This window comes from Anopheles gambiae, chromosome 2, assembly GCF_943734735.2.
Source record: "Anopheles gambiae chromosome 2, idAnoGambNW_F1_1, whole genome shotgun sequence".
In the NCBI taxonomy this organism is placed as follows: Eukaryota; Metazoa; Arthropoda; class Insecta; order Diptera; family Culicidae; genus Anopheles; species Anopheles gambiae.
Genome location: NC_064601.1, coordinates 84,919,764 through 84,937,680, shown reverse-complemented (window position 1 = coordinate 84,937,680; position 17,917 = coordinate 84,919,764). Strand labels below are relative to the sequence as shown.

The window sequence follows — 17,917 nt, the reverse complement described above, 5'->3', positions numbered from 1 at the left end:
AGGGGAGGGAGGAGAAGAGGCACAATCTTCACAGTCCATTAGCATTTGCTACTGCGTTGTGCGATCGTAATGATGAAGATGAGTGGTTTTGCGCCTACAAACTGCGTCCTAGGAAGCTGGCACCGACATGATTTACGTACGCGCACAGCGGCGGCACGTCTTCAAAACGTCTCCATCCCGTTGACTAATTACGCGATCGCGCAGTTCGGGAGAGTATCAAATGTACGACGACAAAATGAAATATTAGCTTGCATTCATTGGCATTGCGGATTTTTTGTGTGTGTTGTTTGTACGCTACAGTATCCAGCTGCAAAACGTCAGCACAAAGGCAAACAGGGTGATATATCACGTAAGGAAGCGCTTAGTAGAAAATAAGAAAAAAAGGAAAAAAACAAAGTTAAAGCAAGTTGCTCCAACGGAGGGATGTGTATGTTTTATTAGTGCGCAATTTACAGGTTTCACAGTTTTACCCAAGCAGGATTGGGATGTGTACACACTCCGATTGGTGAATTCAGTTTAGCAGCTTTCGTCTTATCGTCCTAAACCTAACAAACCTAATGCTAAATCTCAATCAGCAAAAAAAGAGTCAAATGGTAGCACCTAAAGAGAAAAAGATCCTGCGTCACAGCGTCGCAGCAGTCAGCCTGCTTGGTGATCACTTCCAGCTCGTCCAGTCGTGGACGCTCGCACGGGACGAGGACCGGTGGAGCGAGTCCCGGCTATTGGAGCGATAGCAGCTCGACGGTTCGCGGCCTTGCGCTAGCGAGGCCTTGATCGCTATCCTCATTGCCATCGGTAGAGTCTGCTGAAACGAATTGTGAAGTGAGCGCGTGAGTGTTGAGCGATCGTGTACGGGGAGAGGCGGGTTTTAAGGTTTAACGTTTTGCAGATGTTCCACATTACATGCGATGCTGGCGATGCTTTTTAGCAATTAATGGTGTGGTTGAAGCTTGATCATGACCGACATTATCCAGCATCCCGAGCGTACTCGAAGAATGGCAGTATAATGCCGATACGACCGCAGCCTAACCCGCATCCATCCGCAGGCATCCGCATCCGTCTGCTCGATCGATCGGAACATACCCTTATTAAGCGTACACTATTTATAGACGAATCATTGCAGCCGTGTGGATTGGGGTGGAAGTGCAGAAGGTACCGAGGAACCAAGCGGAGACGTCGCGAGTTCGCACATGATGATCCATTACCCAACAAAAATCACTGAAGCACCGAAAAGATCACGCGTATGCGTGTGTGTGTGTGTATGTGTGCTCTTGCGGCTCGTCGTAAGAGCAACGAACGATAAAAATAGACATCTCCCACTTGCTCTACGTCCGTATCTACGGCGAGTTGAGTAGAATTGGTAGAACCCCGAAATTGAACCTTCTCTTGTTTGCCATTATCATACGACGGACACCAACTGTGTTTGGTTCGCTAGAATTACTTCAAACTGTACGTCTTCTTGTTCGGTGGTCATGGACCAGAAGTCATTCCAAGAACCGGGTTGCTTTTGGGGGCGGTAGAGTTCATTATTTCGTGTTTACTTCGGTCCAGGTCATAGTGGGTTAACCTACTTTTTCCATTTGCTTTTACATAACAAAGCGAGTGGAGCGTTCCACACGGGCATGTCATTAATAATGCACCCGTGTTAGCAAATAGAGACTAAGCGCTGACAAGATATGATCATCTTTATCGAAAACAACATGTTCGTTACGCCAACGCACCAAACGATCATCAAGATCAGAAGCACCAGATTATTGAGAAGATTAATTTCTGAAAACAAACTCATCTCACACAGCAAGCCATGATCGTGGACCATGTCCACGCTGCGTGCTCACCACCACAGCACCCAGCAAGCAGAGAAGAATGAAGAAATGTCAACTGCCATCTTGTCGGTTGTCCTTCAAAACTTGATTATTTGGCTGCTCGGCGGCCCGCTCGTCTATAATTAGTGTGCGCTTAATTTGCCCTTCCGAAAAGAAAAGCGCTTTGCGATGTTTGGGGAGGACGGGTGTGCCAAGGAACTGAGCAACCTACCTTAACATTGTCTGCCTTTGCCGGGAGGTAATGCTGGCTGTGATGATGATGATGGTGATGCTGCGGCGGCTGTGTGTGATGCTGCTGATGCTGCTGCTGGTGCTGATGCCTTGGTACATGCTGCTGCAGATGCTGATGATGTGTGACGACCGTCGGGAAGGTGTGCAGCGGTTGGTACAGTGGTTGCATCGGTGGCAACGAACCCACCGGATGGTACCCATTCATTGACGGCAGTTTCCGACTCACCAACCGCGGACTGAACGATTCCTGCCGCTCAACCTTCCGTCCACTGCTACCGTTGGCAACGGGCACGATCGGAACACGCAACGAACCACGGCGCGACAACGGCCGATAGAAGTACGCCGCCTCATCCACCTTGTCCAGCGCATCATGGCTACTGCTCCCGCTGCTACTAAGCGTCTCGTAGTCCGGTTCCTCCTGCACCTCGCAGGTGTACATCGAAAACCGGTGCAGAAACCGGGGCGTAATGCGCAGCGCCGACAGCACGTTCATCGGCTGGAAGTGCCGAATGCCGTCCTCATCCAGCACAGTGTACGCGATCTTGCCCGCCAGCACCTCGTGGCTCGATTCGCGCGGTATCACCGCCTGTATGCCGCGCTTGATGATGAGGAACGCTTTCGGGCATTGCCGCTGGCACTGGCCACTCTTGAGGAAGAACTCCTCAATTGCCAGCTGATTGTTGGTGTAGAACAGCGACAGCGGTACATCGCGCGACGACTCAATGACCGGCCGGCGGGCGGGCGCATGCGACAACGCACCGCTCTGCCGGATCAGCTCCCGCAGCTTGTCGCTCTTGGTGGCGTGCGCCGGCGTCCGCTCCAGCCCCTCCATCAGCTCCCGGTACTCGTCGTCATCCTCGGCCAGCTGCTCCATGATCAGCACCCGGTTGATGATCGTAAACAGCTCGTCCTCCTTGTGCAGATCGCGCAACGCGCCCGGATGGGTCAGCAGGTACTGCAGCGCTTCCGCCTCCTTCGCGTGTCCGAGCGCGTGCGCCAAACCCTCCGACTTGCGCAGCAGATTGCGCAGCGTGTCGTGGGCCCGCGGATCCTCCACCAGCTCGGTCAGGGCGGCCTGGGCGCGCTCCTGAATGCTGTCCACCAGCGCGGTTTGCAGTATCTCCGAAATGTTCACACTGTCCTCCACCACGCCCGAGCTCTTCAGGCTGGTCACGATCGTGCGGAACAGCTGCTCGTCCTTCTTGAGCAGATTGACGAACGCTTCGGACATGCCGCCGTTGCCGAGGAGCTGGCAGAACTCGTCGATTGCACCGGTCGGTAGGGCGCTCGGGCCAGCACCGGTGCCATCCTCCTGCACCAAGTCCTCCTCCATCAGGGCCGTCAGTATGCGCAGCTTCTGGTCGATGTTGTTCTTCACGATCGTGCGGTTCACGGCGCCAAACAGATAGTCGACCGCTTCCGGCGACTGTATTACGTGCTGGAGCTCCTCCACCGTGTACTCCCCGGTTGAGGCTTTGATCGCTTCCGCAATCATCTCGTAAAGGGACCGTTCCGGAGCGTTCGGATCTGACGGTGTGTCGGTGAGAATGGAGGCCAAACTGGCGGCCAGTGCTTCTACCACACCGATCGACCCGTTGCAAACTGACTCATCTTTCGGGGCGTTCGACTCACTGTACTGCAGCGACTCCCGGTCCACCTTCCGGCAGACCTGCTTCAGCCCGTCGAATATGCTCTCCAGCACGTCCAGCTTCGCCCCCGGCAGACTGTTCTCCGCCAGGAACTGCTGTAACGCTGCCCGCTCTTTCGTGCTTTCCAGCACGTAGTCCACCGCGGACGCTTCCACCTGCCGACCGATCGGCATGCCCGACTGGGCCAAGCTCTGGAGAATGGTGCTGTCCAAGCTGACGACCAGTGTGCTCTCGCCCGAAACGGCCCCACCGTACGCCGGCTGACTTGGCTTCAGCAGCTTGAGTTCCTCCGGCGTCACCGTGAAGCTCTGCACCGAAAACTCTTCATCGCCGTCCTCGTTGTCCTTCAGGTCGGGCGCCACAAACCGCGGTCCATCCGCCGTCTGGACGATGCGCCCCGGGATGAAGGTGATGCGGCTGTCCGACTCCACGACCCGGCCCGGCACAAACCGGGGTCCATCGTCCGTGTCCACGATCTGCCCCGGCACGAACTTTTCCCCATCGTCGTCCGTGCTGATCACCTGTCCGGGGATGAAGGTGGGTCCAGCGCGCGTGTTGATGATCTGCCCCGGCACAAAGCGCGGTCCGTCCGGGGTTTCCATTGTCTGACCCGGGACAAACTTGGGCCCGCTCTTCGTTTCGATGATCTGCCCCGGGACGAACTTCATGCCTTCGGACGTTTCGATCACTTGGCCCGGGACGAACTGTTCGCCACGGTCTGTGAGGACTACCTGACCTGGGATGAACCCATCGTCTTCCGTCTTTATGCCCGGTATGAACTTGGATTCGGCCAGTTGCTTCACCAGTTTGCCTGGCACTACCTTCCCCGCCGGGAGATGCTCCCTTCCAATGCGTTCCGGGTAAAACTCCACCCCGGTGTCGTTCTGCACCAAATGACCAAACACACACAGTGAAGGTTCCTCAATTGCAAGCCGCTCTCCATCCACTACCAGTCCAACGGGTGAAGCCTCACTGAATCGTACTGCATCGATGGTAGAAGCCAACGCAAAGGACACTTCCCCACCAGGGCCAATCGTTGTCGTGCCCGGCATGAACACATCCCCGTGCTTCGTGTGTACGATCTGTCCCTCGACAAACTTCGAGCCTTCCTTCGTTTCAATGTTAACGCCCGGCACAAACTGTCCATTGGCGTCCACAATGCCCGGCACGAACGAGTCCCCTGCGTACTGGCCCGGCACAAATCGCGAACCCTCCGCCGTCACGACCGTTTTACCCGGGACGAATCGATCCTCACCACTGCCAGGCACGCTCACCGTCTGACCCGGCACAAACACCAGCTCACCGTGTGCGTTCGGTACGTTCTGGCCCGGGATGAACCGTTCCCGACCCTGCACTGTGATTGTTTGTCCGGGGATGAACCGCAAACCGGCCGGAGTTTCTATCGGCTGTCCTGGCACGAACTGCCCGGTACGCTCGTCCATAACGCCCGCAATGAACTTGCTCACTCCCTCGGGCGTTACGATCGTTTGACCCTGCACGAAGCGGGGCTCGCCGTTCACCGTGAGCACCTGGCCGCACACGAAGCCCTGCCCTGCGATCGCTTTGCCCGCGACGAATGCGTTCGAGGCCTGCTTGCCGGTCCGCACCGTTGTTACCTCGCCGGGAATGAACTGGATGGTGCCGTCGTGCCCGGTGATGGTAACGCCTGGGACGAACTCCAGCTCGCCGCTGGTGGTGCCGGTGCTCGGGAGCGACTGCCCAGGTACAAAAGTGGGCTTTCCACCGACCAGCACCATCTGGCCGGGCACAAACACCGACTGGTGGTTCACGATCAGCTTTACACCCGGCACGCCATCCACCTCGGCCGGTGCTGCCTGCCCGAGATGAGCCATAACGGAGGCAAGATCGTCCAGATGGGGCAGCAGCTCCGCCGACCCGGTCAAGCGGTCCTCCAGCAGTGCGAGCTGTTGTAGCATTTCCGGTGTGAGTGCATCAATGGCTGCATTCCGTTCCGCCTTCAGCTCCACCTTCACTGGCGCGATCGTTCCAACGTACGAAGCTGCCTCCAGCCCGGCACAATGCTCGAGCAGTGCCTCGTCCACCGACAGCTTCTTGGCGGGCAGCACCACCGGCACCACGCTGAGCGGTACCGGCAGCACACTCACACTACTCCGTACACCACCCTCCCCACCCTGCGCGTTCCGATCGGCAGCCTCGCGCTCCAGTGTGCTCCAGTCCCACGATTCGATCAGCGGCTTCACCAGATCGCCCAGCTCCGGTTCCTGCTCGAGCAGATGCTCGTTCAGCCGCAGCGCCTGCAGCTTCTCCGCCCGCTGCCGCTCGCGCCGCTCCGCCGCCAGCCGGACCGCCTTCTCCCGGTGCTCCTCGATGAAGCGCTGCTCCTGCTCGATCTGTTCCTCCTCGACCCGCTCCTTGCTTTCGAAGATGTTCGCAATGCTCGACAGGTTCGAGCGCGGCTTCGGTTTCGGTCGCTTCGCGTCCTCCTTTTCCCGCCGCTTGATCACCTCCTCCCGGGGGCCCTCACCCTCGTACAGTGTGTCCGCCTCGAGCGTGCTGTGCTGGAAGTTTTGCAGCGGCACACTCACGCTGTTGCCTTTGCGCAGTTTTATCAGCAGCTTGTCGGACTCTTTCGCGAGCAGCACATCGCGCACGTCGCCATCGCGCACGGCCGCCTCGAGCCGGGCCGGGAACACTAGCCCAAAGTTGCGTTCGTCCACGCGATAGACGTACAGGCTCTGCTCGAGGGGTTTCGTTTTGGCCTGCAGGATGGCGGTAAGGGTGCGCTGCGCCTCGTCACTGTCGTCCAGCACCGGCAGGACGTACCGGAAGGCGCACAGTACCTCGTGCCGGCGCCGTCCGTACACACCGGGCTGGTAGTGGTGCGGTTCCAGCTCGGCCGAAACGTTCGTCACCCGGCAGCGGTCCGCACCGGCACTGCGCTTCACCAGCGTCACGGGGATGAAGTGGTGCGATGGGAGGCCGTACGATTTGCCCGTCACGCGACAGTAGCGCTTGGCGGCGGCCGGCGAGATCGGCGGCAGCATCGGGAAGTAGTTGGGCTTCGGTAGCGACCGACATTTGCCCGTGATGCGACAGAACGACATGGTTGTGGCCGGTGTTTGCTGATTCTCTGATGCTGAAGAGTGGTTCGTAAGAAAGTTGGAGCTCTCGGCTGCGTTTTAAAACACTTTCATTCCTTTCGATTTAATTTATATACAAACACAACAGGCGACGAACGCGTTTAAATTCCTCCACGTGCGTTTGTGTTAGTTTTTGTTTCCCCTCGCAGGAGGGAAAATTCCTACCCAGAGAGCAGCCGTTGGAATTTCGGTGTCTCTATCTGTCTTCACTATCCAAAAAAAATGCCCACACCGCACTGGTGGTCTACTTTTCCCCTTCTTTTTTCGTTTGCATTTACACACTTCCACAGCACACACGTGTGTGTGTGAGTCAGCTATTTTCCTGGTGCGCTTTTTCCGGACACTCCGGCTGCGTAACACCGATGCGTAACGCAATACCGGCGATGTCTAGGCCGGAATGTTTATTTTCGGCCGGCCCTTATGCTTCTTCGCTTCCAACGCGCTTGTGTTTTGGGTTGCACTTTCTCCCTCGATGTTTGGTGTTTGCGGTTAAAAGTGCCAAAAATTGGATTGCAAATCGTTCCTGTAAGGCCCGTCCACTTCGACCTTTCCGATGTGACCCAGCTCTTTGCTCGGGTGCGGGATTTTCACGCGAAAAAAAAAACGAAACGATCGCTTCTCGTTTGATGGATGTTTCGTGACTTTTCGACTGTCGTAACGCGGCTTTGAACGCCACTTTTGGCAGTGAAAACCCTACCCACGGGGAAACAAACTTACACACACTGAAAATCTTTGCGTACAGGTTCCCCCGAAAGAATTGTTCACCCCCGCGCCTGCACGTTGAAGTGCGGGAAGTACACCTCTTTTTGTCGTTTTTGTCGTTTGTTTTGCTCTTCTTGTTGTTTGCTTTCTAAAAATATCTCGAATTCTTTCCCACTTTTGTCGCTGTTGAGCAAACGGTTTTTCTTGTGTTTTGCCTGTTGCCTGTGTATTCAGGCTTGAGAATTGCTCCGCGTTGTTCACAGTTTTGCCAATTGCCTTCGACTCACTTTACTTTCTATTAACGCTTTTGTAATGAACCACTAGAGCACGAACATGACCGTAACATGCGTTCCGACACACTGAAACGATCTTCTGTCGATCTTCCTTTTCCCAACAATTGCACTAGCCTTTTTTTTTGTGACTGTTTTCACTTTTTCAAACTTTTTTTCCGTATTATATCACAATGCTTTTTAACAAGCCTTTCGACGCAAGCGTATCACGTGATGGTTCATTCTTTAATCACACTGTTTCACACTTGAGGCCACGGCGCCAACTCGGCCCTTTTGCAACGGTTAAGCCGTAACCGTACCGACCAACCGTCTCGAGCAGACTGACTGGGAAACTCTGCCTGAACGCTCTCACGCCAGCAAGGTGGAACTCGTTTGTTTAAATATATATCAAAACTTTTCCCCTTCTTCCTGGGCAGGTTTGCCATTCTGTGCATGCTGTGTGCCCCACAAAACGGTGAGCAAATGCAACATTTACTAAAGTGAGAGAGAGGGTTGTGAGAGAACTTCCGAGAGAGTTCGTTCATTGATCCTCGTGGAATCCGTTGGGATTTCCCCTTGCAAGATCACGCGATCACTTGGCAGCACGATCACGAGCGCACCGTGACTCATCGGAAGAGTTTCATTCTTCTCTTGTTCTGGCTCTCTCTCTCTCGCTCTCTCATTTTCAAACAATTTTATTTCTCTGAGATGAGAATGGTGCAGAGAAACCTCTGGTGATTGTTCGACTTACCCACAAGCCGCAAACAAACGCAGGTGAAACGGTGTGACCAAATCCTTCCAACAACGTTTAATGAGGCATACTGAGGGGGTGGAAGTTTTTTTTTAATTTTACATTTTTTCACCCTCGCTTGTGTGCCGCCATGTCTGTGTTGGAGCTGTGAAGGTGTAAAAATTGCCAGTGGACCATTTTGTGACGGTAAATTGGACCATGATGGATGACGGTTCGGATCGGGGTTTGTGCGAGAAGATGCGTGAGGTGTCTTTGGTGGAGAAGAATTTGTGTTTTCCTCGTGCAACAAAATTTCTATAGGAAAAACATAGCGTTGTATTGAGTTCTTGTTTTTTTTTTTTGTACCGTTCGTCACGATTACTCACCATTCAAAGGGGAGTAAACACGCTTGATCGTGTATTTTCGTGAACACACTAAAGCCACAATCACGTGGAATGTGAGTTTTACCTGAAATTTGGCAAACCGTAAGCAACGGAAGCACATTTGAACGCTTGCACTGTGGAAGCAGACGTTACCGAAACGAAAAAGGGGCAGGAAAAATAACGCTTATTTGTAAACAGTATTGCTTCCCATTGGAGGGGAAATGAGTATCGCATCTGCAATTAATCATTCACAGTTTAAATGCATTGCACCAGTTTTGCATTGCCAGATCGAAAAAAATAAAAATAATGATTGACAACAAATAATCATCATTTCAAAGAACGTCTGTCAGAGCTGTGATAGAGACCTTGAGCTGAATGAGCACCTTCCCACACCGAACGTTTGATTTGTTTTCCAATCATTCCAATTATCCCATTCGGCCTGGAAATTCCAATTAGCAGTACATTTCAGAAACACGCAAAGCAAAAAAGTTGACAGAAAGAAAGAACAGCCTCAGTGAGCTGACTTCCGCGAAGTGTAAAGTCGTTATTCACGTTCGTCTTTGGCCGTTTTCGACCAGAGCCAGTTGGTAAGGATGCTGCACGAAGGTAAGCAACTGTAAAACATGACGTGTAGCCTTGTTGCGGTGGCGTCAGGAGCAAGGGAGGGGACCGAACGCAAAGCAAAATTGAAATTAATCAAACTCAGAAGAATGGCATGGATGACGTTTTCTTTGTGAGCAATGTGTGTATTTTTTTGCTGTCTTGTATATTTAAGTTTGATTTTTCTTTGAAACAAGATTGACGGTGATGAAGTGGTGAAAAATGAGAAACAATACATTATCCGACAGACAGAGAAAGAAGCAAATTTTATTGTAATAAACAGAACAAGAAATTCCGACATAATACAAAGGAAGAAAAGAAGTAGATGTCGATCATGGCTAAAATCTTAAATTTCAACTGCTAAAAGTACGGATAGCTTTAATCAGAATTCAACAAAGAAATATATTCCATAAAATAGGTCAATTTTATATTCCTATTCTGCTCTGAAGTGATCCTCCAACTTGTACCGAGTCAAAATTTACTTGGTTACAAGCTCGTGGCATTATTTATACTTGCTCCAATTACATGACTCACAATTTGTAATAACACCCCAACAAGAAATTGATCATAAATTACGTTATTAACTTCTTTTACATTGTAGGAGTTGAGATAAGGTATACGATTTATGTGCTACTGATCTTTAAATTTATTATAACGATGTGCCAAAACAAAACAAAAAACCTAACCAACCGAAGCAATCAAATGGATTATGGAACAATAAATCTGTCACCTTTGCAACTGGAGTAAAAATTCAAAACCCCATTGCAGCCAATTCAGTACAGTGCCGACAGGAGCGATCGCCGGCATCCTGCTGACGACCGGTACGGGAGTGAAGCGCCAGCACACCATCATAATCGTTAGCCGCTGCTGTCGGTGATTAATGATCATTGATGGGGCGATCCCGTACGATCTCCCACCGAATCGGAAGGGCCGTTAGTTTAGCGTTCCATCGAAAAAATATGCCAAATTGGTTCGGTGACGTTGTGGTTTCGACTGTCGAGGCAACGGTGCCATCGTTGCAAGCAGCGAGAGAACGTCTTGGCAAACAAAAAAAAAAAACCTCTCGGCACTAAATGGACCATAACACGAGGCAGATGATAAATGATCTTGGTTGGTTCCGGTTTCGATTTCAAGCTGAACTTGGCGGGGTTCGTTTTGCCGCTTTCTTATCCACGTGCCGTTTTAAGTGAATGCCGCTATATTGGGTTACGATTTGCGTTGATTGATTTACGAAACGGAGCGTCCGTCCGAGTGCAGCAAACGATCATGAACTCGATCAAGGTTTTCCCGCCTCCCGCAAGGCAAAGGTCAGTTGGATAAAAATATGTTAAAAAAAACGGAAGCCCATCCCGACCGGAACTCACAAACGACGTGGACGTGATGGATGCTATTTGACAGTTTGCCATTTATCTGACGCCGTTTTTTGTTTTTAACCCACTCACGATCCAACACAGTGGCTAAGCCGACACTTGCCACCTCCCGGAACTGACAGCCGGCTAAATTAATGCCCCGATGCAGGCGGCGTGTGTGTGTGTGTGTGTGTGCAACTGCGTCCTGAAGCGCTGATGGAGCGCATCAATGCAGCGGGGCGAGCTGTCCGGCAAAGCCGACTGACAGATGCGATGGGTGGTGGATTAAGTGCAATGGCGGAAGCAGTGCAGAATATCTGAGAGCGTTCCTGACGGTTTATGATTTTGTTTAACTTTTTCTCCTCCCGTTTCGTGTGCGTTGAGAATACGGTTCGGCGTTTCGCAGCGGCTCAGTGCAGTGTCAGGTTTAATTTTTCTACGTCTTTCCGTTAGTGTAAAACGCGCTTGATGAAGAATATTCCATGGCAAGTGCCAAATAAACCAAAAACACACGCAAACAAACACTCACAGAGAGATTAAAAAATACAAGTTAAATAAAGTTAAAAGAAAAACGGCTCAATAAAGGAAACATCGACCTGAATAATCAAGACACAACAGAAGGAGATGATTTCATTTTACAGCGTGTGATTTAGGAGCTTTTTAGTGCAATAAATAGACGTTGAATACCGGCACAAAGAATGGAGCATTTTATGCATCATTATAGTTCTCTCTTTTGCTCAAAATATGCAACCTTGCAACGGTTTGAACTTCCTGTTGTTGCATATTGTCCGAGGAAAAAAAAGCAAACAAACATCGCCATGCCCGCATACAAGCCAAACCCGATGTATGCTCTCGGCACAATGATACGGTCGAGTGATCCTTCGCTGCAGCGCAACAAAACATAGCATCAACACCAACCTTTTGGCAGGGCTGAGTTGCCCGCCTGCACGTCCGAATCGTGTCAGGTTGCACACATCTGGCATGCATCATGCAGGGCCGATGGGCTTTTCCTCCTGTCTATTCCCTAATTTTTCCTTCACTCACACTCCCTCAAGATAAAAGAAGCGATGATCTACTGCCAGCCGGCTATGGCTGGCAGTGAATCAACTCTGTCCAAGCCAACCTAAAAAGTGAAGCAAAAAGCAAACATCTTTCTCTTCCCATGCGGGCGGATGTGCCTCATCATCTTTGCATCGTTTTTGGCGGTCAATCTACCGCTAAAGAATGTAGTGAAATATTTGAATGAAACGCGACAAAAAAGCACACACACAGTAGGGATGCGCTTAAGTTTTGCATGAAGCGACAGCGTCCTTTATTTTTTGCTTTGTCGAATAAAGAAACAATTTCTACCAACCAACAACCATGCGCCTCCATCGTCTCGGCATCGTGAGTCAGCGGCATCGTGTGTCCGAGGAACTCGTTGTTACTTATTTAATCGGTCGGTTGTGTGTTCGAGTGACAAATGTTGTGCCCGGCCCGACAAGGGACAAGCTAATATTAATCAAACACACAGCCAAAAGCGGACGGCGGCTTGTTGTTTATGATTTATAAGGTTTAAAAACGATGACTGTGAACAGAATTATGGATGGGATGGAATCCAAATAGAAAGATATGTGACGGATCGAAGAAATAGAACATCTTGAAGCTATAAAATTATGGTTTAAAATAGTTGTTCTAAAATAGTTACAAGTAATGATCTGCAAATCATGTTTCGTCGTAAATTATTGTACATGAGTCTGGCGAATTCGTCTAATGCAAGGATTATTTAACAAGCTGCACCTGTGTCATTTTCACCCTCAAAGGTGTCATATTTTCAGCGAACGTACAAACGGACATCTTAATCGCCCGTCGATCTTCAAAGTAGGCGGATGCAGTTGAACTTATTCTGACACCCCCCATGGGAAGGCGCGCACAGGCGATATAAAACCGTGCTACTTGTGTGCGGCTCATCGTGACTAAACTGTTTCACGACACGACCCATTCCTAAGCGATGCACATAAAACGTGACTAGGCATGAATGATTTAATATTTCCCGCACGCCATTCTTTCCCGTTCTTTTGGCTCAACATACGATCGGATTAAAGGGCCCGTAGCACCCATTTAAGCGCGTTTAGTGTATATGTAGTGTATATGTACGACGAGTAGAGTATTTAAGAGTTTTTATTCAACAAAATAAGGAAAAGAAAGAATATAAACAATTTCATTTGAATTGCCTCAATTTTTTAAAGAAATAGTTTAAACGTTTCATTTTAAAAATTAAATTATATAATTTGCTTGCAGATGTCGCTAGTGGCGGCTTGAACTTCGAAAGCATACGCACCCAACAAGTTGCCGCCAGAGGGCGCACTACACTTCTTTCGAAAAACCACTTGCGCACAAACTTGCTTTGCTGTAGCGCAAGCTGGTTTTTTTTTCTAGTGACATGAGTTTAATTTTTTCTTTTTATTTTCTTCTTCACATGTTTACTACACATATTTGCCTTTTCACAACACACACGCCCGTGGTTTTTCCCACGAAGTAGCGAAACATAATTTATTTTTAAAAACACCCATCTTCATCAATACACTCTGCCGCAAACTGCCGGCACACTGCCAGCACGGAGCCAGCAAGGCAAAGGGGCGCAAGCAAACAAGCAAGCGGCCCCATCAGCGGAAGTGTGAGAAAAGAATGTGAAAATTGTTTAATTACGAGCTTGTGTGCGGCTCATGTTTGGCGCCGCCAAAGGTCTTGAAAGGTCTCTGCCGTCGGTGCTGTCGCCGCGACGGGGAACCTTCGCCAGTGTATCGAATTTGTAAGAGAAATGTATTTTTCCACGGGGGAGAAAAAAAACATTCACCCTGCCCTTGGTATCGGTCCAAATTAAAATAGGTATGAAAGATTTAATTAAAAAAAAAAACAGCGACCTACACCTACCTTAAATCCCTCGCTAGGGTTATCGTCGTCGGGTTCGTTGGGATCGTTGGAGTAGCGCAGCCCGGAGGACGTCGTGTTGCATGGACGGTAGTGATAGATCGGCCTCGTCGCCAGTCGCTGTGACTCAGGGCGATGGGCCGCAACACATTCGGGCTCCCGGGTACGCTGGGAGGGCTGTGTTGCTGTCGGTTCCGCTGGGGGCGCCTGAGGTGCGCTTTGCTGGCGTTTCGACGGCAGAAGGATGTCTTCCTTGCTATAGGACACGCCGAAGTCTGCTGGCACGACGGGCAGGCAGCCGCGGAGAAAGCACAAAAGGAATGTAAATTAAATTGCGAACGCATTCAGCACACAATACACCCAACCCCAAAACGGTTAACAAATCGTTCATTAACATAAACAGATAAACGATACACGAGAAAACACGGGATGGTGAGAGTTTTTGCGTGGGTAAATGTCTTAATTATGTTTCGAAATTATTTACGATCACGCGACATTTCATTCGAAAGGAACGCTTTGCTAATACAACCAATTAGTTTGTCGGCGAGGATTTAGTGGCAACGTTTACGTCATCCACCACCAACAAACACATGGTATATGTCAGTTTGTTTTACCGTTTTACTGGGAAACACTGAATCGCCACTGTATATAGTCTTTTTTCGTCCTTTACTTTACTTTTTCACAACACATAAAACAGAAACACTTGAAACACTCAAACGCGAAGGTGTTAACCGGACGCGGGAATTGATGGTTTTGAGTTACTTCCTTAACGTCTGGCACACAGAGTGAACCTTAGTCGGGACAGCACGAACAGATGTTTGTGTGGACACACAAAACGGTACACAACGAGCCAGGATCGGTTATGGATCGTAAAGTTTAACGATCCTCAGCCTGGTAAACAGCAGCACGCAAACGACGGTTAAGCAGACGGGTTTGGATTGTGTGAGAAAGTGTTAACAACAAAATGTAGGAGTGTTTATTATGTACCGTAAAAGTAAAAAAAAAAGATTAATTTTAAATGGAAATGAATTTTAAAAATTCGTAAACAAAATAAAAAGGGAAAACGGTGGAGACGCCTAGTTATTTACTTGCAACGGTAATCAATTTAATTTTGTTAAACGTGATCATATTCAAATGTGTTATATGAAATGATCATTGTTCACGCGTTCAAAACTGCATTCAGTATTAATTTGCATCACTCATTTTTGAACCGTAATATGTTTACCAAAACATGTTTCTTCTCAATCTACAAACATGAGTGAAATGAAAAAAAATAAAATAAAAAAAACATCAAATGGAGCGTCTGATTTACGCGCCAAATGTTTTGCAACCCAGCATCCCAACATCGTTCGAGAATTAGGGCACCATTTTCGCATGTTAACAGATCGCAACGAGCTGGCCCCGTCCGCGCTCGAGGACCGTCATGTTTTGCACTGCACCGCTAAAGTAGCGCACGAATGTGCTAATAAAAAAGCCATAAATCACGGCCATCGGCTTTAATTACAAGGAGTGGCTCGCATTCATTTGCTACCCCCTCCTCCTTTGCGCGTCTCGTTTGCAGCACAACAGTACAGCAGCAGTCCTCACGCTCTGTTGCAAGCGCAGTTTAATCAGCGTGCATCTAATTGACACGTTCGCTGCATCATGCTACTGCTGGTTACACCGTGGCTACGGTAATACGATCCTCATAAAAAGGTACCTCAAAAGAGAACCAAAACAAGAATAGAACGAAAAAAAACTGCACCCAAAATTAATGTGGCGCAACGTAAGGGTAGATAAATTTGTCACATATTTAAACACCGTTTAACACACGCGTCACGCGTTGCGGTGATGGCTTCCTCCAACGATCGAACGTGCTGGTGGTGCGCGGTGCAACCAACCGATTGGACCTGCTGTCAACCAAATTTTCGATGAGCCGCACAAAAAGGTTCGTCGCGCGGTTCGGAAAGGTCTGTCGACAAAATCAACAAACACACACACGCACACACACACACACACCCGTGCATGATGGACGGGTGATGCAGCACCCCTGGCATGACCTTGTCAACCGAAAGGCATTTCTCTTTTGTCCTTGCAGTTCGTGTGAAGAGGTGTGAACATACTGTGTTACCTGTCAGCGATCGTTACCTTAGTGGAGAAGAGGAAAACGAAAACGCGTGTGGGTGGTGTGAAAGTAACTCTGCCCGACACACGAACACACACACGCACACAGATAAAATACACAAACGGATGTAGTGAGAATTTGTTTTAGCCAACGAATGCCGGTGGTAGACACAACACAACATTGAGACACAACGTAGAGAAACGGCACAACACGTTACCGGGTTTGACATCGGCGGTCAGGATTTCGTCTTTCAGCGTCATGCTGATGCGGCGGTCCTACAGGCTGACCACCCCCCTAGAAGCTACTAGGGCGCACAACAAGGGAACGGACGAAGGGAGAGAAAGAGAAAGAGAGCGAGGAGTACAACCGGCCTAAAGCCGGTCAGGTGGAAAGGGGAGGGAGAAGAAGGGAAAACCTTTGCTCTTATCACTTGCGATGGGTCGTTCGTGCTCGGTGGTTGGTTCAGGGAAGAGGGGAAGGTAGATTCACTCACTAACACTAACCGGAAGGGGAAGGGCTGGGAACTTGCTCCCAGCAAACTTTCAGTGCACGGTCGGGTGAAATATACTCACAACACTTTACGTATGCACTACCAGACACTGCACTCGAGCAAGAAAAGAAAGCCACACACACACACACAATCGCACACGTGAGTATTCAATCGAAATGGACAATCGGGGAGGTTTTTTGCTTATCTGTTTCGCCTGATACTGGGGGAAAAACTATATGAAAACGAAGAAAATTTGTTTTTTTTTAAACACTTAGTCTAAGTTTTACCGAGGAGCGTAAAGTATCATAAGAACAAATTGAATAACCAATTTAATAACTTAGAAAGTTCAAATAAAACGCAATAAATTGATAATTTCGCTACGCTATAAGCCTTACTTGTATAGTAGGTATTCATACCTTTTTTTCTCATAGTTAAAGACTTATTTAGAACTTGAGTAAGTCTCGAATAAGTAATCAAACATTTTATTTGTCAGTACGCATGATTAATGGAATGCAATGCGTTGACTAATTATTCGTCAATGTTGACGAAGCTTTACTAATCTTATATTAATAAATACACCGTGATCAAGAATTTTGAATACAAATTGTTGCGTTTATTTCACAACATGCTATTAATATTGATTGTGAAAATTTCAATGACATTTTTTGCATGTATTCATACACTCAGGTCAGATTTGATAAGTTACATTCCAAGATGAGTTATAGGTTTATTCTAAAACGCAATGAAACAATTAAGGGAAATTGTCGTGAAATATTGAAAAAGGGTGAGCCCCCTGGTGCTGTATTCAGAAGCCTCTAAACTCTTAATATTTAATTGAATCGTTAATAAAACGATCAATAGCTACCATCAGATACCACCTTTAGAAGACAGAGAACGATCTGATCGTCCAAGATCGGTACGGACGTAGAAAATATTAAGATGTTAGGGAACGAATTCGACGTAACGGTCTTTACGAGAAAATGCCGTCACACCTGAAAAAGTCCTACTGATCGGCTCATAATATTGTACCAAAAAATCTTGGACTTAAGGCCTTAAAGAACCGTAAAGTTCATGGACTTCTCAGATCATTGAACCAAAAACAGGCTGGAAAGAAGCAAGATGATCTTGTCACGGCGCGATGTTTGGGGGACAATTTGTAAATTCCGGTAAATTCCTATTGGTTTTCATCGAAAAAGGAGTATAAATCAACACCAAGCATTTTAAAACTGAACTTTAGGTGAAAATTGTCGCCACAAACTAGCAGAAACTCTATGGAAAGGATCATTATGTATTTCAATAGGAAGGTGCACCCGCACACCCTGTCAACATTGGTCAGACATGGTGTAGAGAATTTAATAAATTTCGGACGAAAACAGATTGGCATCCTAGCTCTCCTGATTTGTATCCGTTAGAATTCTTTGGTTACATTGTTTGGTACATGTTATCCAAACTAAATGATCCTAAAGAAACCAGAAAAAATGAAGGGATATACCCTTGGAATGAGTGAAGGAACACTCAGGAATAGAACATACAAAAACATGTATCAGTCAACCCA

General features: G+C 48.6%; 2 protein-coding genes across 7 annotated transcripts in view; both read right to left on the bottom strand.

Moving 5' to 3' along the window:
• LOC1276165 (obscurin) overlaps positions 1–17,917 on the bottom strand; it is a 67,290-nt gene that overhangs the window by 42,885 nt on the left and 6,488 nt on the right. For 5 of the 6 annotated variants that reach the window (XM_061652168.1, XM_061652170.1, XM_061652167.1 and 2 more), the window contains exons 2-3: positions 16,090–16,594; positions 13,772–14,043 (exon numbers count right to left, since the gene is read on the bottom strand). In XM_061652168.1, coding sequence (XP_061508152.1) covers positions 13,772–14,043; positions 16,090–16,132 — 315 coding nt within the window. In that variant the 5' untranslated portion in view covers positions 16,133–16,594. The remainder of the gene's footprint in view (positions 1–13,771; positions 14,044–16,089; positions 16,595–17,917) is intronic. The other variant, XM_061652169.1, reaches the window with a different exon arrangement.
• Positions 398–8,184, bottom strand: LOC3289975 (uncharacterized). Its single transcript, XM_556113.3, has 2 exons — positions 2,035–8,184; positions 398–802 (listed from the first exon to the last, which is right to left on the bottom strand). Exons 1-2 carry the CDS (start codon positions 6,787–6,789, stop codon positions 656–658), a joined length of 4,902 nt encoding a protein of 1,633 aa, XP_556113.3. The 5' UTR covers positions 6,790–8,184; the 3' UTR covers positions 398–655.

Bases quoted from the DNA above. Each gene is read 5' to 3' on its own strand.
- LOC3289975 (XM_556113.3), bottom strand. From the start codon at position 6,789: ATGTCGTTCTGTCGCATCACGGGCAAATGTCGGTCGCTACCGAAGCCC. The intron at 803-2,034 runs GTAGGTTGCTCA...TCGTTTCAGCAG, and splicing joins CAAAGGCAGACAATGTTAAG to ACTCTACCGATGGCAATGAG.